General features: G+C 36.1%; 1 protein-coding gene across 7 annotated transcripts in view; it reads right to left on the bottom strand.

The window, feature by feature from the left end:
• Pino (protein pinocchio) overlaps positions 1-23,873 on the bottom strand; it is a 98,517-nt gene that overhangs the window by 16,481 nt on the left and 58,163 nt on the right. For all 7 annotated transcript variants that reach the window (XM_089088689.1, XM_089088693.1, XM_089088692.1 and 4 more), the window contains exon 3: positions 13,868-13,955. In XM_089088689.1, coding sequence (XP_088944815.1) covers positions 13,868-13,955 — 88 coding nt within the window. The remainder of the gene's footprint in view (positions 1-13,867; positions 13,956-23,873) is intronic.

The following is a 23,873-nucleotide window of genomic DNA, read 5'->3' as shown; positions in this document are numbered from 1 at the left end:
AACTTTTTACCTACATAGAAAATAATCAAAATCATAGTATAACTTTTCCTATCTGCCACCTAAAAATTAGAATTGAACTTTAAATTTCTTTATCTCTTGGTGAACTTAAAAATGACGTGTAAGATTTATGTTTTCTCTGTCGAAATTAGAATTGAAATGCGTTCTTTGGTAAAATTCAGAAGAGAACTTGAACTTTTCTTCACTTTGTTGAGAAAATTTTAAATTAAACTAGAACTTTTATTTTCCGTGAAAATATTCACAAGTATGATATTGCTTTTTCTATCTTCCAACCGAAAAATTTAGAATTGAACTTTAAATTTCTTTATCTCTTGGTGAACTTAAAAATGACGTGGAAGATTTTTGTTTTCTCTGGAGAAATTAGAATTGAAATGCGTTCTTTGGTAAAATTCAGAAGAGAACTTGAATTTTTCTTCACTTTGTTGAGAAAATTTTAAATTAAACTAGAACTTTTTATTTTCCGTGAAAATATTCACAAGTATGGTATTGCTTTTTCTATCTTCCAACCGAAAAATTAGAATAGAACTTTAAATTTCTTTATGTCTTTGTGAAATAAAGAACTGAAGTGGAAGATTTTTGTTTTCTCTGGAGAAATTAGAATTGTAGTGTGTTCTTTTGTAAAATTCCGAAGATAACTTGAACTTTCCTTGACTTCGTTGAGAAAATTTTAAATTTAATTAGAACTTTTTATATTCCATGAAAATATTGACAAGTATGGTATTTCTTTTACTATCTACCAGCGAAAAATTAGAATTGAGCTTTAAATTTCTTTATGTCTTTGTGAAATAAAGAACTGAAGTGGAAGATATTTGTTTTCTCTGGAGAAATTAGAATTGTAGCGTGTTATTTCGTAAAATTCAGAAGAGAAAACTTGAACTTTTCTTGACTTCGTTGAGAAAATTTTAAATTGAACTAGAACTTTTTATCTTCCGTGAAAATATTTCACAAGTACGGTATTGCTTTTCCTATCTACCACCGAAAAATTTAGAATTGAACTTTAAATTTCTTTATGTCTTTGTGAAATAAACAACTGAAGCGGAAGATTTTTGTTTTCTCTGTCGAAATTAGAATTAAAGTGTGTTCTTTGGTAAAATTCAGAAGAGAACTTGAACTTTTCTTCACTTGGTTGAGAAAATTTTAAATTGAATTAGAACTTTTTATCTTCCATGAAAATATTCATAAGTATGGTATTACATTTTCTATCTTCCAACCGAAAAATTAGAATTGAACTTTAAATTTTTCATGTCTTTGTGAAATAAAGAACTGAAGTGGAAGATTTATGTTTTCTCTGGGAGAAATTAGAATTGAAGCGTGTTCTTTGGTAAAGTTCAGAAGAGAACTTGAACTTTTCTTCACTTCGTTGAGAAAATTTTAAATTAAACTAGAACTTTTTATTTTCCGTGAAAATAATCATAAGTATGGTATTGCTTTTCCTATCTGACACCGAAAAATTAGAATTGAACTTTAAATTTCTTTATGTCTTTGTGAAATAAAGAACTGAAGTGGAAGATTTTTGTTTTCTCTGGCGAAATTAGAATTGAAGTTTGTTCTTTGGTAAAATTCAGAAGAGAACTTGAATTTTCCTTGACTTCGTTGAGAAAATTTTAAATTGAACTAGAACTTTTTATCTTCCATGAAAATATTCACAAGTATGGTATTACTTTTACTATCTACCAACCTAAAAATTAGAATAGAACTTTAAATTTCTTTATGTCTTTGTGAAATAAAGAACTGAAGTTAAAGATTTTTGTTTTCTCTGGAGAAATTAGAATTGTAGCGTGTTCTTTGGTAAAATTCCGAAGAGAACTTGAAATTTTCTTGACTTCGTTGAGAAAATTTTAAAATGAACTAGAACTTTTTTATCTTCCGTGAAAATATTCACAAGTACGGTATTGCTTTTCCTATCTACCACAGAAAAATTAGAATAGAACTTTAAATTTCTTTATGTCTTTGTGAAATAATGAACTGAAGTGGAAGATTTTTTTTTTCACTGTCGAAATTAGAATTGAAGTGCATTCTTTGGTAAAATTCAGAAGAGAACTGGAATTTTTCTTCACTTTGTTGAGAAAATTTAAAATTGAATTAGAACTTTTTATCTTCCATGAAAATATTCACAAGTATGGTATTACTTTTTCTATCTACCAACCGAAAAATTAGAATAGAACTTTAAATTTCTTTATGTCTTTGTGAAATAAAGAACTGAAGTGAAAGATTTTTGTTTTCTCTGGAGAAATTAGAAATGGAGCGTGTTCTTTGGTAAAATTCCAAAGAGAACTTGAACTTTCCTTGACTTCGTTAAGAAAATTTTAAATTGAACTAGAACTTTTTATCTTCCGTGAAAATATTCACAAGTAGGGTATTGCTTTTCCTATCTACCACCGAAAAATTAGAATAGAACTTTAAATTTCTTTATGTCTTTGTGAAATAAATAACTGAAGTGGAAGATTTTTGTTTTCTCTGTCGAAATTAGAATTGAAGTGCGTTCGTTGGTAAAATTCAGAAGAGAACTGGAATTTTTCTTCACTTTGTTGAGAAAATTTAAAATTGAACTATAACTTTTTATATTCCGTGAAAATATTAACAAATATGGTGTTACTTTTTCTATCTTCCAACCGAAAAATTAGAATTGTACTTTAAATTTCTTTATCTCTTTGTGAAATAAAAAACTGAAGTGGAAGATTTTAGCTTTCTCTGTAGAAATTAGAATTAAAGTGTGTTCTTTGGTAAAATTCCGAAGAGAACTTGAACTTTTCTTCACTTCGTTGAGAAAATTTAAAAATGAACTAGAACTTTTTACCTTCATAGAAAATAATCAAAATCATAGCATAACTTTTCCTATCTGCCACCGAAAAATTAGAATTGAACTTTAAATTTCTTTATGTCTTTGTGAAATAAAGAACTGAAGTGGAAGATTTTTGTTTTCTCTGTGGAAATTAGAATTTAAGCGTGTTCTTTGGTAAAGTTTAGAAGAGAACTTGAACTTTTCTTCACTTCGTTGAGAAAATTTTAAATTGAACTAGAACTTTTTATCTTCCATGAAAATATTCACAAGTATGGTATTACTTTTTCTATATTCCATCTAAAAATTTAGAATTGAAATTTAAATTTCTTTATGTCTTTGTGAAATAAAGAACTGAAGTGGAAGATTTTTATTTTCTCTGTAGAAATTAGAAATGAAGTGTGTTCTTTGATAAAATTCCGACGAGAACTTGAACTTTTTTATCTTCCGTGAAAAATTGAGTCTGCTAGTAGCATCTCTATCTCTAAAAATTCTTTTTTCTTTCATCTTTGACCTTTTTAATAGATATTCTGAACGTTAACGTTCTGCCAAACCCTAAAAATAATGAACACTTAACAAAATAATGCATAAAATATTTTTAATGAAATGATGACATGTAGAATATTAATATAAAAATACGTTAAATACATTATTACACATTATTAGTACACTTGCGCTTCACTTTCCGTCAATTCATCTTTATATTCATTGATGATATTGTCTGCTAATGTCCTTTTTATTCTGCCTGCGATTTCACTGTCTATTGTCACATTATTTTTACATAGATGACAGTTTTGACACATTGACAAGATATGATTTATGATGTTGGTGCAGGAGTATGCTTGTCTTCTTCTTGTTCTCTTTAAAATACTAATACCGGAAAGAGGATGATAGGATTTATCAACAGGTAATGTGTTACCAGAAGCTGTAGCAAGGAGTTGTCCCCGATCATCGACAATTATTTTTAAGTTTGCATTCTCTTTGAGCACTAATTTCTCTGGTAATGATACTCTTGAATATCCACCGTTTACACTATTGAAATTCTTGGGTACTCCAAAGAAATCTAACTTCTCGCTGTCATGACAACGCATGCAGACATTTCCAATAGTGTTACCGATTGTACTCGTTTCATAGTTCAGGTATTTCTCCTTGTCAGCATTCAATACGACAATGATTTTTTCATGTGCACATACGTTCGTCGAATAATTCATCCTCACTTTTTTTACAGATATGAATTGTGTGTTTATCCTTTCACTGCTTAAGAAATACTGATTTAATGCATGCAATAAACTAGGTAGTGTCGATAACCTGCCATAGAGTACCAGTGTGAAAGCCAAGTCGTGTCCATGAATAAGCGCAGATTATGATTGGTAGAGCTGTAACCATATTTCATGTCATTTTAAGATGCTTAAAAAAGTTAAAAAATATCATGTTAAAAAATTCAATAAAGTATTTACAAATTGGGGAGGGGACTCGTTGAGGTTGGAAAATGGGTTTAGGAATGACATTATGAATGGAACTTGTTCAGAAAAGATATAATCAAGCCATAAAAAAGTATTAAAAAAAAAATGGCGAGGGGAACTCTTTGGGGGGGGGGGGGCCCGGGGAGGGTGTTGGGGGGACCCTTGGGGGAGGGATGTCCCTTCTGTGTCTCAATGCACAAAAAAAGTATAAAAAATAGGGGAGGGAAGGGGAGGGGAGGGGGGGAGGTGGGAGGAGGAGGAGGAGGGATGAGGGGAGGGGAGGTGGGAGGAGGAGGGAGGAGGGAGGAGGAGGAGGAGGAGGAGGAGGAGGAGGAGGAGGAGGAGGAGGAGGGGAGGGGGAGGAGGGAGGAAGAGGGAGGGGGGCCCTTTGGGGCCAGGGGGGCCCTTTGAGGACCGGGGGGGGCCTTTGGGGTCCGGGGTGCCCTTTGTGGTCCGGGGTGCCCTTTGGGGTCCGGGGTACCCTTTGGGGGTCCGGGGGCCCTTTGAGGACCAGAGGAGGGTCTTTGAGGGTCTGAGGAGGGCGTTTGGGGGGTTGGGGCTCTATGGGAGCTTGGGGGGCCTTTGAGTACCGGGGGCTTCCTTCGGGGTTGGGGTATGAGGATCGGAACCCTTTGGGGTTGGGGTAGAGGACCTCACAACACTGTTCAAATGAAACTTGTGTATTATAACGACCACACTCAAAACCTCTTCTAAAACCCTTTCTAAAATCTTCTTTCAAAATGTCTCTAACGGTTTCGCCGAAATAATCCCATAAAATGGATAAAACCGTTTCGCCCGAATAATCTCTAAACGTAATTTCAGCGTGTTCCATTTGTTTGGCATCTGTGCGCTAACTCATTTCAAATTTCTAGGAAACCCTTTCCTACGTTAATCTCTTCATCTCATAAATTTTCCTAGCTAAACTATTAGGGTTTCGTTAGAATATCAATTTACCTCTCCGACTTAAAGCTCCGTGAAGCCGTATTTAAAAATAGAATGTCTATCTCTTTAGACTCCCGCATAATTCCAAGATAACAAGTGATGTCAATTATAATTCCTGACACTAAAGATCAATGAAGCCCTATTTGAAAATAGAATATTAATTTTTCTCTCTGTCCTAAAGAACGTTTATCCCTCAGACCTAAGATTAAAGAAGCTTTTATGTTTTCTAATTCTACCCTTCGTGGATAAATAATTTCCCCTAGCGATTATGTAAATCAAGTTCACAGGTGCTACTCGTGACAGGCCTAAAGATTAAAGAAGCCTTAATGTTTCTTAAGTCCCTCTTCGTGAATCAATAATGTCCCCTAGCGATTATGTAAATCAAGTTTACAGGTGCTACTCGTGACAGGACCACGTGGTTTATGGTTTTCCAAGTGAGAAAGTTCCTGTTTTTTCATTCTCACTGAGAAAACCATAAAACAGACATGAATTGCTGTTGACGTCCATAAATGTGACAAAATTCATGGTTTTTCAAGTGAGAAAATTCCTGTTTTTTCATTCTCACTGAGAAAACCATAAAAACATACAAAAATGTGAGAAAGTTCCTGTTTTTCAAATTCTCACTGACAAAAACAATAAAAACAGACATAAATGTGACACACTTCATGGTTTTTCAAGTGAGAAAATTCCTGTTTTTTCATTCTCACTGAGAAAACAATAACCCAAGTGGGGATGTTGTTAAAAAAAGTTATAGGTGGCAGCAGGGGTGAGGGGTCGGAGTAACACCCCCTCCTCTACTAACACTCAGGTTCTCACATCTTATTCTGGTATTGAGCTTTCCTTTCGAATATGTTTTCTTGCTACTTTTTAATGCCTTTGCTTACACATTCTTATTACATGTTTCCTCAATGCCTGATTTTGGTTACGACATCCCCGAAAAGCGATGCACCGGAGACATTGGCGACTCCGACGAGGAATCACCAAACTGACTATCTGTTGCAAAACCAACAATCCCTCACCGCGGGGTACTGGAACGTCTATTCAATGAAGTGTGTGTCAACCCAGACTTCCATAGGTGGCCAAATGAAGGCATGTGAAATCAATATCCTAGACATACAACTACACCCGGCATCCAGACCTTCCCTCATTTTCCTTACAACCTTACCCTAAATTGGAAGACAATTAGCTCGGATCTGAATCCAAATCCTCAGATAATTAATGGGCAATCCCAGCTTAAAATAAAACTCCTGTCTAAAATTGTCTTTACTTCTTTATACAAAGTAAGACTCGGAAATTCATCCCCAGCTGATAGCCATAGTTGCACTTCTTGGTCTTCAAGTCTTGCACTAAATTCCTTGAAGAACTTTTCATGATCTTCTGGCCCTTTTTCTTTCTCCCACGAACTTGAAAATCCATTCTCATCTAATATCCTTTTGATTTGTGCTGTCCATGATGTTCTGTTACACTGAAGGAAAAGATCTTCATATGCTGCTAGGGGAAGTCTAGTCTGGCGAAGTTTGAGGAGTCTTAACCAAAATTTGATGATTTGGGTGTATCTTTTCAATTTCAGGTTAAATAAACCAAGATCACCTTTCAATACTAACGTTTGTGTTGCGTTCTGTAAGCCAAAATTTCGTTAATAATATTGAAGTTGAAGGGGTTCTAGTTGCTTTGCCGGCTGATACCCCCCATATTTCTGATCCGTAATGTAGGATAGGCATAATTTTAGTGTTAAATATATATTTGTGGAGGCTTAATTCACTTATTTCTGATGTTAGTGTGTATCTATAGATGTATTCCAAATAATGCATTTTTTCCTTTCTGTGCCATTGTTGTAACACGACTCGTCCATTTTCTATTTCGACAAAGGATGAAATCTAAGTATTCGGCTTTTTCCACCACTTCTAGCATTTTTCCATTCAATAAAAATTTTGGTACTGATTCCGAGGGTTTTTGCTAAAAATCATGATTTAGGATTTCGCGACATTCGCCTCTAGTTTTTTCTCTTGCAAATATTTTTCAAGGAGAGTCAAGAGAGTCTGTAAGTCATTCCTTGTCTTTGCCAGTAATATACTGTCGTCTGCAAATAGTAGCATCGACATATTCAGATTTCGCAGTCAGAGAGTAGGTGCCCATCTTTATCAGAAATAAAGAACACTATCATTAATAAACATAGCAAATAATTTTGGCGAAAGTGTACTTCCTTGGCGCACGCCTTTTTTTGAGAAAAATGGCAGAGATATTCCCTTCCTAACAACTTTCAGAAAACTTTTATTCAACGAATACATAAATAAAAAAATTTGTATAGAAGGGATTGGTAGGCCTAGATTTAACAAAACATTAAACAATAAAACACGGTCTACACTATCAAATGCTGATTTCAAATCAATTAAAACCACATATAACTTTCCTTTACCTTTACAATATTTTTTTCTACGAGAGCATTAATAACAAAAACTCTATCAACTGTAGAATAGCCTGGTCTGAACCCACCTTGTTCTTCTTGCAAGATTTTTTTCTCTTCTATCCACATTCCCAGTCTTTTATCTATAATTTTTCTAGAATTTTTCCGGCACTGTTTAGGAGGCTTATTGGTCTATTAAATAAAAAAAAACAAGTTTTTTTTAACTGAAAGTAAGGAGCGACATTAAAACTTAAAACGAACAGAAATTATTTCGTATATGGAAGGGGCTGTCCCCTCCAACGCCTTGCTCTTTACGCTAAAGTTTGACACACAACTCTATTTGTTGAAACAATAAAAAACTTTAGCGTAAATAGCAAGGCGTCGAGGAGGGGACAGCCCCTTCCATATACGGAATAATTTCTGTTCGTTTTAAGTTTTGATGTCGCTCCTTACTTTCAATTAAAAAAACTTGTTTTTTTTTATTTAATTTCGGAATGTTTTTGAATTAATGCAGCTTTTATTTTGGCTCACCGTACATGAATAATTACAATTAAATTTACATATTAATTTTACTGTTTTTGGTTAAATAGCTTTCTCGAAATTTTGATCTGACGTAAATTACGAAACCACTTACTGAACAAACTTCGAGATTCTTATATTTTTATTAAGTAAATGAGACGTTTTCGCACTAGTCAATACCTCGCTCTTTACGCTAAAGTTCAAATTTTGTTCCAATTCCTGAATCACAAAGACCATTTAATTAGAACAGATAGCTTTTTTGAAAGTACTGAAAAACACTTTAGCGTAAAGAGCGAGGTATTGACTAGGGGGAGAACCCTTCATATGCGTCATGTTTCTGTTCATTTTACGTTTTAATGTTGCTCCTTACTTTCAGTTGAAAAAACTTGTTTTTTTTTTTAATTTCTGATCGTTCTTTTAAATTATGCTGGGAAATCCGGCAGGCCAAGTCATAGACATGTTCCTTCCCCCATGACAATGTCCTCCATGGAAATATTCTCCCACATAGCTCCTCCTCCGACCCACCTCCCCACCAGAAAAAATCCCTTCTGAAAACGTCTGCATACTTCCAAGTAACAAATACTATATGTAAACAATGGGCAAAGTTCATAAACTGGAGCCCTTCTCCCGGGGACTGTTGGGGATTAAGTCATCCTCAAAGACATATTTATTAGGTTTTCGACTATGCTGGATAAAATGGCTGTCTCATAATTTTGATCGGGTGACTTTGGGAAAAAATGACCGTGGGAGGGGGCCTAGTTGCCCTCCGATTTTTTCGGTCACTTAAAAAGGGCACAGGAAAATTTCACTTCAGTTTAAATGAGCCCGCTCGCGATATTTTATGACCACTGGATCGAAACGATCACCCCTGGAGAAAAAACAAATAAACACGCATCCGTGATCTTTCTTCTGGCAAAAAATGCAAAATTCCACGTTTTTGCAGGTAGGAGGGTTTTCTGTACAGTAGGGTTTTCTGATACGCTGAATATGATGGTTTGATTTTCATTAAGATTCTGTCACTTTTAAAGGGAGTTCCCCCTTTTTTCGAAAATAAAGCAAATTTTTTCAGGCTCGTAACTTTTCATAAGTAAGACTAAACTTCATAAAACTTAAATATTTGAAATCAGCATGAAAATTCAATTCTTTTGATGTATCTACTGGTATTAAATTTCCGTTTTTTAGAGCTTTGGTTACTATTGAGCCGGGTCGCTCCTTACTTACAGTTCGTTACCACGGACTGTTTGATAGTTATTATGTGTAGCGGGATTACCTTTCTTATAAAGTGGGAAAATAAGCGAGGTTTTGCAGGTCATTGGCTACTCATTTAAAATTATGGCCTTCTTTAAAATTCAGAGGTTAAATAATGAGGCCAAAAAAGGTAAAATAACAGTTCTAAATGCTTTGAAGATCTTTATAGGAATTCCATCGGGCCCGGGAGCTGAATCACCTCGTATTTTGTTAAGTGAATCTTCAATTTCTCCCGAGGTGATAAGGTCGCATAACACGTAATTTTCCTGGTTCAGAGGGAATGATTCTCCTTCACGGTTATCCAGATCTAATGCTTCATGGAGATGTAGGTTGCTATCCTGTGTATCTTCTTGTAGTTGTTTGAAGTAATCGGGCCTAGTTTCTGGGGCGTTCACCTCTGACTGTAGGTTCATTGGCCTATCTCTTTTAACATTTTCCAAAACTCCCTACTGTTATTTCCTCTAAAGCACTTTAAAAGAGTGGCTTTTTCTTTTCTTTTAAATTTTCCTTTTTATTAATTTATTGTGCTCTTTACGTGTAAAACGGTATCTTGTTAATGCCTCGATATCTTATTCATCATCCAGTGCATTCTTTACATTGTGTAATATTTTATCGCTACTGAATTCTAATATTATATAATATATTAATATACATATTATATATATAATATATATTATATATATTATATAATATATATTATATAATATATATATATATATATATATATATATATATATATATATATATATATATATATATATATATATATATATATATATATATATATATATATATATATATATATATATAATATATATTATATTATATAATATATATATAATATATATTATATATATATATATATTAATAATAATATTAACGCTACTGAATTCACATCCTTCGTCATAAAAAGTATCTTTCTTTTCTGGGCTTATTTCACTCATCCCAGTGATTCGCTTAATATTTGTAAAAACCCATTTGCTAGTGTTTCCGGGTCGGCATTCGGTATCTCGGCCTCATACTTCAGATGGTCTATTTCTTTCGCTTTGGGGTCATTAATTAATTTCTCATGGACCAGTACCCATTGTTGGAAAAGTCCGCTTTTGAAACCATAACTCTAATGTTATAGTAAACTGTGTGTAAGCCCCTACACAAGTATGTGCAGAAGAGCTTGTTGATGATTTTAAAATAAGCTGAATCAAATAATCAGAAGAGTCCCAAAGCGCAAACTCATAATCGTGGCTGGCGATTTTAACGCACATATGACCTGTCGTGAGTTTGACTGAAAAAGAGCGGGTGGCAAGTTTGGTTTGAGGCTCGGGTATGATCAAAGGCTACATCTTGTCAAGTTTGCTCAACTACACAACCTTGTGGTACTATTCTATACAACCTAAAGCACTATTCAAATATAAGCACTCCCAAAGGGTGAATTAGTATTCGAGAGACGACAGGGCAAAAGTCCAGCTTGACTATATACTTGTATCTGCTCGACCGAGGAGCTCTATCCCTGATTGCAGGGCAAATAACGGAGCTGATACAGTATCAAAAATTGGCTCTGGCCATATCCTAGTAACAGTTTCCTTAGTTACAAAACTCGCCACCAGAAAGTACGCACATCTCCCCTCAGATTTGATACTTACCCTCTCGAGGACAAAATAAATGAAAAAAACATTCATATAGAGGTAAGAGAAGGGTTCAGTGTTCTCGCGATTTCCAACCATGACGATCAAGCAACTGCTAATACCGAGGGAAAGAAGCAGTGCTTGGGGGAGAAAACAAATGAGCTCATCAAGAAGGTGTCGGGAAGATAAAAGCACAAATGAAAAAGACAGATTTAAACTGAGAAAAATGGAGCTTGGTGCTCAGAAGAAGTAGATCTTAAAGAAAAAATCTGACCTTTTCAAAGATATGAACAGGCTCTGCCAAAATTCGTTTAGACAAGATCGCGAACGAAACTGGAACCATGTCGCAAAATATTTGCTAAAGTAGCGAGTCACTCTGACCCAGGAAGCTTTACCAAATCTTTAGAGCAAGAGAGTCTCAGCGTCAATTAGGCGAGAAAATGGTGTTTTTTCTGACGAGGGAAGACGATGTTGTCGGAAGATAGAAGTCTCATTTCGACAAACTTCTTAACCAATTATATCAACCTCTCAGCACGAAGTTTCAACCAATATGACATCTGAAGAGCCCAATTTTGCCCTTGACCCCTTTGTCCTGAACGGATCCCTTCTGCCGCTCTTAGTCCATATAGCGACATCAATAAAGACCCTCTGCCAATTGATGAAAATAATTACAGCTGTAAACAAAACCTCTGGAATAAATTCAATTCTGGCTGAGTTTTATAAAGCAACTCCAGAACTTGACACAGGATTGCAGAAACTTTTCTTTGGTATCTGGACCTGAAGAGTGTATTCCACAAGAGTTGCAAATCACAATCATCATACCTTATTCAAGCAAGTGGACAGACCCGACTCCATAACATGTCGAGATTCTTGATCAGCATAGCTGCCAAGATCTTTACAATTATTCCCTTCAGTGACATCCAGACAATCAAAAACCAAAAAAATCGCCCCAACCAAGCTGGTTTCTGGGCAGAAATCGGTTGCGTCAACCGACTCTTCACGCTTAGAGGGATACTGGAGCACATTGCCCAGCACCGGCAAATCGTTGCAGCTGCCTTGGTAAATTTCATAACGACCTCATATTCATTGAACCAAAACGGAATATGGATAGCTACGCACGGAGATGGAGTGCCTATTAAAATAAAACGATTAATACCGAAATACTATAATAGCACCCGCGCCTGTATTCAAGTCAATAGGGAATTATCACCCATGTTTGAAATCCATTTTGGGGTCAGACAGGGCTAGAATGGATAATCTTAAGGCTATAAATAGCCTTCGGGTCTTTACAGTCAGCCCTGACTCTAGCGGAACTGACATCGATTATGCAGACGATGTTGTCCTTCTTAGAAGCTTCTCTCAGGAGGTAGAACGGATACTAGTCAAAGTAGCTAAAACTGACATTTCCGTAGGTTTGAAAATCAGTGTGGAAAAAACTAAAGTGATGACTAACGAAGAGGCCCCCTCACTTCTCACACTCACATCAGACAGACACAAGCGTTAGATAATTTGAAATACCTGGGGTCTATCATAGATGAGAATCACAGTTGTAGGGATGAAATTCGTTCCCGCATAGCTTCCGTTCCAGCTGTGTTTGGACCCCTGTGCAGGAGGAAGGAAACTCACATCAAAACCAAGTCTCGTATATATAGAGCCCTAGCACGTTTTATCCTCATGTAAACTTGTGATACCTGGCTTCTGAAAGCAGTAGAGGAACATTTACCAAATACCTCCGACCCGATACCTGAGGCAAATACTTGGTTTGCGACTGCGTGACTAATAGTTAAACGTAACGATCAGTCAGTCAGTGTTATGGGATTACGCTTGACATCGGAACTAAACTACACAGCCATTACCTGCTCTTGTTTTGCCATGTGTGTCAAAGCTTAGACGAAACGCTGGACCTCGTGTGCAGTGGCAATGCAAACCACTTTCAGGATGGAAGAAACATCGAGGCGGACATATCAAGACACGGATGAGCAATGTCAAGACGACCGTTGAGCCAATCAGAGGTTTTCATTGCCACGGCCGTCGGTGGGACCCTGATTGACTAGAAACAGTCAGCCCACCGACCCACGATTGAGCAAACTGAAATTCAGCCCTCTGTAACGTGCTTGTGTCAGGGAGAGCTGCCACCCGGCTCATGTCCTGATCCAAATTTAAGTCAGTAAGTAAAATACCTAGGTCATCAGACTAGAATCATTGCAGCATTAACACCATGATGTAAATTAACAGATAAACCTGTCAGATGACAGGCATAAACTGTCATCTAACAGTTGTGGAGTACTGCTCCCGCATCCACTCTCTCTCCAGCACCTCCTCTAAAATCCGCAAATAAAAACATGTTACATCCTTCGACTGATGACGACTCAAGGATTACTAGGCATTTGTCCTAACTGATTAAGTTTTATTTATTAAAATTCGCTAAGGCTGCAGTATGGTTGCCTCAAATTAAAATGGACCATGTACACATCTTGCGAATAGTGTGTAAAGTTATGTTTTACGGGAAACCTTAAAGCAACTCTTATGTGCTTTAACTTTTTCCACGACTCAATGAACGATTAGAATTATTTACATCGGTTATAAAAAAAAAGTGGATTAATAAAATACAAAAAAAAGAAACAACAGCTTTATCAAACCACTGATCGCCCGACAAAGGATTTATTGGGTACAATTCAAAAGGCCTGTCAGAAGACAGGCATAAAAGAAAAAAACACAGCTAGGTACGTGTGCAAGGTAGGTTTTTTTCGGGAGGAGGGGGGACTAGGCAAAGAACAAAACAAAAACTATTACGAAGATTTTGAATTGATACAACTTTTCTTCGGTATAAACCTAGAGTTGAGAATATAAAAAAAAGAAAATAAATAGTTACCTTCCAAGATGCAAAATATTCTCTATGCTTTCACTCAAAGTGCCAAGAGCCACTGGACACGTCTTAACTTTCCGCAGGCCAGCTTCTTCTGTGAAATACGAATGTGTTTATGAAAAATAAAAAGAACTAAGGGTGTAATTTTAACTTTTTATTTGAGACAGTGGCGTCAATTCAAGAGATTAGGGTGGGGGAAAAATGTGTTTTTTTTTCTAAACTTAGGGGGATAATTTTGCTGTTTTTCTTTTCTTTTCAATGAAACTATCAAAAAAGGCATTTCTAATGAAAATATTAAGACAAGATATTTGCAAAATTTAGAGAATAGAAGGGGAGGAGAAAAAAGGAGAGAATAGAAGGGGAGGAGGGAAACACATTCCTCACACTGATGTCGCTATTTGAAAAAGATGTGAGGGGTAAAAAAAAAAATAAATATTTTCAAATCCCGCCTAGGAACAATAATTAATATTAATAGCAGCAATGTAGAAACACATTTAAACGGCAAATTTTAAGATAAAATTTCACAGTGAACGGATGGGGGCAATCGGGCTATAGCATACGGAACTTGAAAAACTATGGTTTTTTGGAAAACTCTAAGTTTCAAATTTTTGGAGGGTTTGAACTCCACCCTCAAAACTTCTTTCGAATTTCAACTTTGACACAAGTTTTTTTTCTAACCGTCAATATTATGAACTGCAAGTAATATTTACAAATCCAGCATGTTCATACAGGGGGGGGGGGAATTGAGTTTACCGCTCTCAAAGAAAAGCCATGGTTTTCGCGATTCGCTTCATACATATTCTGAGGGAACAAATTTGAAATTCCCAGTAAAAGCTTTCTCTATATAATATTTGTACATTGACTACAATAAACCTTTCTGTAAATTGAAATTTGAACCTAGAATTGACAGTTACTTTCAATAGTAAGCCGACAGTGAAAAAATAGATAGTATTAAATAGATATATTAATAGAACTTGTAAATAGAGATTAATTTCATGGAAGAAATATTTTTTTTTAAAGCATAGCATATATTAAATACGTAACCTTACCTAGGTACCTCCCCCCCCCTAAACCCCAAAAAACAACAGTTTATATATAGTTCCCAGATTGAGAAACCTCTGAATACTTGTTTATACAACATCAGATAGCGTCAAACATTGGAGGGTTTTACAAATTTGATCCCCTTCCAGAAAAAGCTCCTGTTAACGTGTCTGGTATGAATAATTACGTTTACTTTCAACACTTCTGGACCCCTGATTTATTTTAACACGTTAGCATTTTTTATGGATTTCGTAGGGGGGTTCCTTGGATTAATCCCTACAAAAGCCCCTTTACTCTATCTCTCATTCTATGGAAGCATAAATTTAAGCACTCCCGAAATTTACAGAGGAAAATCCATCCACGATAAAACATGTGATACTAATCCTTTCCAAGTTATGATTTTTTCCCATGTGACTTTGTTGGAACGCGGCCATTGAGATGCAAAGACAAACGATTAGTAAATTTTACAGAACATTTATTACTTGCAAACAGACACTAAGCTAGGAAAACCCCATAAATATATTTTTTAAAAATAAACAGTATTTGTTAGTTTCTTGTAAAAATACATGTTTTCTTTCAATTGTCTGTTACTAATAAGACTACCTCGGCTCTATTCACTCGATAAGAAGTTCTTCGACACAAAAACAAGAACAAAGACCTTGGCTAGGTCAATGGCCTTTGCAAAAACTAAGAAATACAATGACAGACGGAAGCAGGTCAATAACTTGCAATAATTATTAAATATAGAATATTTTAGCCAGCCAGAGATTAAAAGAACCATGAAAAGTAAATGGAAGGAGCAGGGACGCACGCATGGAAACAAAAAAGTTCTAGATTTCCCAAATTTCTGTGCACTTAAATATGTATTTTTATACCCCCCCCCTTCCCAAAAAAACACTGTACATACCTAAGGAGGAACCCATACGCCGGCAAAATTCGAGGAGGTGGAAAAGCTTAGCACAATTATGAATTTGTATTTCAAACTTAAGAAAAAGAGAAGAAACTGTGTTATATTTTTGTAAGTCAAAATATTTGGGAATTAAAGAAAATGAATCTGAGGGAACAAATTTGAAATTCCCAGTAAAAGCTTTCTCTATATTATATTTGTACATTGACTACAATAAACCTTTCTGTAAACTGAAATTTGAACCTAGAATTGACAGTTACTTTCAATAGTAAGCCGATAGTGAAAAAATTAATAATTTGTTACAAAAAAAGATGAAATATATTAAAAAGGATGTTTAAATTTAATAGAACTTGTAAAAAGAGATTAATTTCATGGAAGAAAAATAATATATTTACTATTAGCCAAATGTCATTAAAATATGTAATTTGTGTCTAGGGTTAGTGACGTCTGCTCAGAAACGCCGGTTAATCTTGGGATAGTTATTAAATCAGAAAAGTTTTTTTTTTTTAACTGAGAGGAGCAACATTAGAACTTAAAATTTTTGTTTTCGGTGGCAACCCGGGCTGCCAGTTATCGATTACTTACAAGTAATCAGCCTTGCAGCATATTCTCAGAAGATTTTTAGCTTTTCTAAAGTTTATACAACCACCACCTATTCCATAAAACTGTATATGCTTTCGGGGCATAACTTACAACCCTTGCCCCCAGGTTCTGAGGGGCTATTTCAATCCCAAATGCCTTCTTATATGATCTTTAGACTATTTTGAAAAAAATGGTTATCTCAAAATTTCAATTGGATGCATTTAGGGAAAAGAAAACGTGGAGCGAGGCTAGCCGTCCTCCCGTCACTTTTGACTCATAAAAAGGACACAAGGATTTCTGATTTGCAATTGAAAGACCCATATTCAAAGTTTATACGACCACCGTTTCCATGTAAAACAATGGGCAACCGATATAAGTTATACCCCTTGCCTTAAGGCCGTCTATAACTTATAGAGGCCTGTGGGAGGGGGGGGGGGTAATCCCCAAAGACATGATTACAGGACCTTTCAAACATACTTAAAACATGGCTATATCAAAATTTTGATTGGATGTGTTTGGGGAAATTATGGGCCGGGGGAGGGGTGATTGCCCTCCAATCAATTTCGACTATTAAAAAGAGCAATAGAACTTTCAATTTTCAATCCATTGAGCCACCTCCAAAGTTTATGCGGATGTACTTTGAGAAATGATGGGCGTGGGAGGGGGGCTGGTTGCCCTCCAATCACTTTCGACTAATAAAAAGGGCACTAGCCCTTTCAATTTCCAATCGAATGAGCCCCTTTCGAAGTCTCTACAACAACTCCTTCTATACGAAGTGCCCTGGTCAAAAAAAAAAAAATAATAAAAAAAGATACACTGTGCGGACATCGCTATTGCGCTGCCTATTAAAAAGAAGATGCTCGGCTTTGCCCTCTGAATCACGAAAAAATATAAAGACATTAAATGTAGAAGCAAGACCACCGTGATTTTTTTTTAGTTCCCCTCATATACGGAATAATTTCTGTTCGTTTTAAGTTTTAAGGTTGCTCCTTACTTCCAATTGATATATCTTTTTAATCTGATTTGTGATGGTTTTTTAAAATAATATAGGAAATCCCCCTCCCCTCGTATAAAATTTCTTCTGAAGAGTTCCCTAAGAAACTTTCCTTCCTATGAAAAACCCTTCCCGTGGAAATCCTTCCCACTGCAAAAATCCGACCCTAAACAATGTCCGTGTATTTCCCAATAACAAATACTGAGCTATATGTGAACAATGGAGAAATTGAGTAACTTACAGCTTTTTCTTCAGAGACTATGGAAACCAAAAGAAACAATCAATTAACAATTGATTAACAATCAATTAACAAATTCGAATACCTTGATTTGATGTTTTTCCGAAATACTAAAAGAAAACGTAAAAAAAAGTGTTCGTTTGTGATCCAGAAATTATCAGAAAATAAATATCAAGCTCAAAATAGCTCAAATTTTGGCGGTTGATCGTGATTTCTTGACGTAGTAGGAAAAACCACGTTGGTTAAGGATTACCAGTCAGCCTTAACAAAGACAGCTTCTCTACAGAATCATATAGAAGACACAAAACCGTGATTGAAAAAAAAAACACCCGATAAGGGACTTAGCCTTCAACTTTATGATTATAAATCCCACGCTCTACCGCTTGAACTAACAGGACTGGAAGCTCAATTTAATTTATTGCTTGTTGTAGCACCATATTTGCGTTACTTACAGTCCTTTCCCCAGCGACTATGGACGGTCATGTCATCACCAAAAGCATAGTAATTGGACCTTTCAACTATGCTGAACAAAAAGGCAATCTCAAAATTTTTGATCAGACGACTTTGGGGGAGGGGGTCTAGTTGCCCTCCAATCTTTTTGGTCATTTAAAAAGGGCACTAGAACTTTTAATTTTCTTTCGACTGAACCTCTGCCGATCTACTAGGACCATTGGTTCGATACGATCATACATGGGGAAAAGAAAGAAAGAAAGAAAGAAAAAATAATAAACACGCATCCGTGACCTTCTAAATATAAAACTCCACATTTTTGTAGATAGAAGCTTGAAACCGCTACACTAGAGTTCTCAGATTCGTTGAAAAAGACGGTGTGATTTTCATTAAGATTCCTTGACTTTTAGGGAACATTCCCCTTCCCGTTTTTCAAAATCAGCCACATTTTCTTAGGCTCGTAGCTTTTAATAGCTTTTAACACTAAACTTGATGGATCTTAAATATTTGGACTCGGATCTTAAATACGCCAATTAGCATAATATTTGATGTAAGATAAGATTTTATTCATTATCAATACACGTACAATAATACACTGTGCTAGTCCCTATGATATACCTATTGATTATTTGAAAAAAAACTACGTTTTCTAAAGAGTTAAAGAGGCTGCGTCACAAGTTCGAACCTTAAAACGTACAGGGATTAGGAGGTGCAGTTGGCACCTCCGCTTCCTTGTATGAAAGGGGCTGTGCCCTCCTCAACGCCTCACTATTTACGCTAAAGTTTTTATTGTTTAAAAAAAAGAGTTGTGAGAAATTCAAACTTTAGCGTAAAGATCGAGGCGTTGAGGAGGGCACAGCCCCTTTCATATACGGAAGCGGGGGTTTGAGGGGCAGCAGCCCCCCAACTGCAACTACTAATCCCTGTACGTTTTAAGGTTCGAACTTGTGACTCAGCCTCTTTAACTCTTTAGAAAACGTAGTTTTTTAAAAATAATTTCTGCAAGTTTTTGTACAGTTTATTACTTATACAGCTTGACTAACTTTTAGCTGATCTTTTCAGGAGTTAAAGATGGGGGGCTGCCGCCTCCCAAACCCCCCGCTTTTGAAGATTCTTGTTAAGGCTTTTAATTCCTGAATACTCAAATCAAATGCACACTAAGATTTTCTTTTTTCAACTTTTCTTCGAGCATGCGGGTATACGGCATGTTGTCAAAGCAGTGGTGACTTACCTGTAAGCTGAAGGCCGACTGTGATATTCTTCTGGAGACGCCTGCTGAGCCGAAAGATTTAATAGATTGGATTTAAAAAAGAAACTGAGTTTCTTTTTTAAACTTTAAATTCAGTAGGCTATATAAGAAATTTTCTCTGACAGGGAATCGAACCCGGATCTTCCGCCTGACAGTCAGAAACAGCGACCATTGTACCACAGAGACACTTGTTATATTATTTTAGTCTCTCGTATCTATTTTTGAGGCAAGCAAATCCCCACAAAACTTGATATTTGGTTTTTGGAAAATAGGGAAGGAAGGATCGGATTGAGCTGAAATTTTGAGGATAAGTTTCCAGGCCCAAGGAAAGCTTATCCTCTAAATTTCAGCGTGATCGGACAACGTTAAAGGGGGGTTGTGGTGGGAAAAATTAATATGGGCTCTTATAGGAAAACGAGGTTTTTCGTAAATGTAAATTCGGGGGATAATTTTTTCGGTCTGAAAATATCAAAAGGCCCTAACAGGTCAAATTCCGGTTCGAATGAGTCCTCATTTACCCGGATCCATTGCCAACTGTGGCCTGTAGGCGTGGCTGATAAAAAAAAGAGAAATGAACTTTAAGTGGCTATATTTGTTTTTTGGAAAACAGGGAAGGAGTGATCGGATTGAGCTGAAATTTCGAGGATAAGCTCCCAGTCCCTAGGAAAGCTTAACCTCTAAATTCACCCCAATCGGACAACGTTAAAGGGGGGCTGTGGTCGGAGGGTCGAAACTTCCGGCCCACTTTTACCCATGAAGATAAAGTCGGAGGGGGGGGGGTGAAATTTTGCACGTTTCTTAGTTGGAGCTTGGGCTACAAAACGCGATCACCGCTGTCTCTCTGCGACCGCTAGGACCGGAAATCGCTTAACATTGTGGTGGGTCGCCTCTTTAAAGAGGCACAAGTGTGCCTCCTTGATATCAAAATTTCGTTTTTTAGAGTTTCGGAAATGGAGAACAAAATACATTTAAAACGTTTTGACTTCTTTTACTTTGATAAATAATTTGTTTTTAAACTTGAAGGAATAAATATGAGTATATGTATATTAAATTGACAATCCACGGTCATTTTTTTTTTTCATTAGAGTGCAAATTACGTTCTGGTTTTGAGAAGAAATGTATATTAAACCATGTGGCGAATTATGGATTTCCCGGCATTATTTGAAAAACGATCAGAAATTAAATAAAAAAAAGTTTTTCAGCTGAAAGTAAGGAGCACGAAATTACTCTGTATATAAGGGAGGCTGCCCCTTCTTCATCCCTCACTCTTTACGCTAAGTTGGACTTTTTTATTCTTTAGAAAAGACTACTCAAACAGAAGAGACCAGGGTTGCCACTCCGTGAAAAAAGTTCACTAGGTTTTAGTGATTTTCTTCAATAATCTAGTGATTTATATGCTGATTTAGTGAATTTTTAGGCAATATAAAAAATCACTAGAAATAGTGATAAATCATTAGGGGTGGCAACCCTGGAAGGGACGTTGATTTTGAAGGAAAAGAATTGTTTTTAAACTTGGAATTTAGCGTAAGAGCGGGTATGAGGAAGGAGCATTCCCCCTCATATACCGAATAATTACTGTAGTTTTAATGCTGCTCCATACTTTCAGTTTTTTTTCAACTTTTCGTTCAGAAGGGATACTGAATTCAGCGAACTTAGTATAAAGCTGTATCCGAGAATATGCGGAAGGGGAGGGGGATATAATCAGGCCAACTGTACTCAGTTCACCTATTTTGTTATCAGATGGCAAGGCTGACATAGCACGTCCTATGTACATATAAATGTAGAACGCAGTAGGAAGTGTAGTTTATATGACCTAATTTTGGGAATTTACATAGTCTGTGCATAAGATAGTGCACATAAACGGACTGATGATTTCTTCAAATCTTTCTTGCATTATGAAAAACTGCGCCTTACTGAAAACACAAAACCGACGCAACAAGACAGGATAGGAGAGGAAAAATCCTTAAGTAGCCTTCCGAGAAAGCCTATTTTATAATGCTACCAGCATTCTTTTATAAGCCATGAAATCATTAAATTTTACTATCTAATTTTAATTCACTAAAAAACCCAACAAGCTTAGTTTTCAGCAAAGCACTAGTTTCTCAAAATTCTACAAAAACAGGGAAATTTCGCAAGCCACTTTATCTGAAACAATTTATTGCATAAAACATGAAGCAGTAATTTTTGTTCAAGCAAATGGGAATTTCTTTTCTATAGCATAAAACAAAATTCGAAAATCTATCTATAGCCGACAACGGAGAATTACAAGCTACGATGCAAATACTGAAGTTAGTCTGCAGCAGTGGCGCACTCAGAAACTAATTATGGAGGAAGGGGGGGGCTGACCGGGGGTCCGTGGGCCCCCCGGTAACGGAAACCAACGGAAAGCTTTAAGAATTCCTTAGAAAAAAGATATGTTAAGGCATCACTTCAAGTTTATTTTAGCTTTTTGAATGCAAGTTTTGAGTAAGGACTAAGGAAGGAATGATAAAACCGAGCAGATTAAATAAGATTTAAAACAGAATGTATTTTTTTTCTTGAGGATGGGGCTAAAGCCCTTTTAGCCCCCCCCCCCTCGTGGGTGCGCACCTGGTCGACAGCACGACTACTAGCAAATAGGCATTATTTCACTCCCGTCTACAGAATAACCCTGAAAGATGTGTTTTAGAACCAAAAAAGAGAGCCGATCATTGGACTAAGCTCTATGCGTAGAAGCCACTCAGATCTATGCGTAGAAGCCACTCAGATTTATGCGTAGAAGCCATATCAGATTAAACAAAAAAATGTTTCGGCTTTACAAAAAATACTATAGTGTTTGGTGTTTAAAGCACTAGTTTTGCGTAACCCTACAAACATATGGAAAAATCATCAGTCAGTTCATTTGTGCAAAGCTTTTTATTTATTAACTCATTTTCCTCAACTTACCAACTTGAGCCATATTTTGATTACTTCCGAATTTTCAATTAGTTCAAAATTTTATCAGCACATACTTCCGATGATAGTGCAACAACACAACATTAAAATTCCCTTTCTTGTATACTCCCCTTCCCATACTTCTTAATATTTTTCATAAATCGTTTGCTGACCAACAGAACCAGGTTAATTCTAGTGGCTAGGCTAGTGGCCTCAATTCACAAAACTATAGAGGGGAGGGGCAAAAGGTATTCTTAGTATCTAGGGAGCGAGAGCAAATTCGTTGCTTTTCAATTTTTTTCACTGAAAGTACCAAAAACATATTTTTCAAAAACTAGGTGGGCAAAGGAACACTACCCACTCCCCATTGATGCCACTGGAACTAGGAGACAACTACGACACTGACTTACATCTCACTGTCACTGTGACCTGAAAACTCCGTCAGCGAGTCTTTAGATTTGGGTTATCGAATTTCGGTTGTGTTCAAATTTCTATTTTGTAAGTATAGTTTACAAGAATCTATATATATATATATATATATATATATATATATATATATAGTTCACTGAGAAAATTTTGTATAAGTTCTGTTGCATGTAACAGAAATTCGACAGAAGTCACATCCTGACGCTGAATAATACATGGCATAATGTTAACTATAGTGTTTGATTAAAACTAATAACTTTAAACTAACCATAGTGTTAACAAAATACATAATGTTAGATAAATCTCTTTCGACCACTAGCCAAACTCCGAATACTATAGTCAGTGAAGCTTATGTATAGTCAATTATGTATAGTCAGTGTAGAGATGGTAAAGGGCTCAAGCTAAAGCTTTTGATCATTTCAGCGTGCTTTTTGCAGATTTATCAAACAGTTCGTGGTAACGAACTGTAAGTAAGGAGCCACCCAGCTCAATAGTAAACGAAACTCTAAAAAACGGAATTCTGATGCCAATAGATACATCACAAGAATCAGATTTTAATTATGATTTCAAATAGATGAATTTCATCAAGTATAGTTATACCTATCAAAAGTCAAGCGCCTGAGAAAATTTGCCTGATATTAAAAAAAGGGGAAACACCACCAAAAAGTTAAAGACCCTTAATGAAAATCACACCGTCAGATTCAGCGTATAAGAGAATCCTACTGTGAGGTTTCAAGCTCCTATCTGCAAAAATGTGGAATTTTCCATTTTTTGCCAGAAGAAAGATCACGGATCACGGGTGGGTCGGGGGTTATATGGGAGGATCTTTCCACAGAGGATTTTTTCATGGGGAAGGGAATTTTGCATGAAGGGGGTGCCGGATTTCCCAGCATTATTTAAAAACGATCAGAAATTAAATAAAAATAACAAGTTTTTTCAACTGAAAGTAAGGAGCAACATTAGAACTGAAAACTAACATAAATTATTCCATATTATGAAAGGGGCTGTCCCTTCCTCAGCGCCTCGCTCTTTACGCTAAAGTTTGACTTGCTCACGACTCTATTTTTTTAAACAATGAAAAACTTTAGCGTAAAGAACGAGGCGCTGAGGAGGGGACAGCCCCTTTCATATACGGAATAATTTCTGTTCGTTTTAAGTTTTAATTTCGTTTAAAGTCTCGTGCTAAGCTGAAAAAAAAAAACTAACGAAGAA

Source organism: Artemia sp. Qi Xiang Cuo, chromosome 5 (genome assembly GCF_049724085.1).
Source record: "Artemia sp. Qi Xiang Cuo chromosome 5, ASM4972408v1, whole genome shotgun sequence".
Lineage (NCBI taxonomy): Eukaryota > Metazoa > Arthropoda > Branchiopoda > Anostraca > Artemiidae > Artemia > Artemia sp. Qi Xiang Cuo.
Note: the sequence above shows the minus strand (reverse complement) of the source record. Positions and strands in the feature narration are given on the sequence as shown.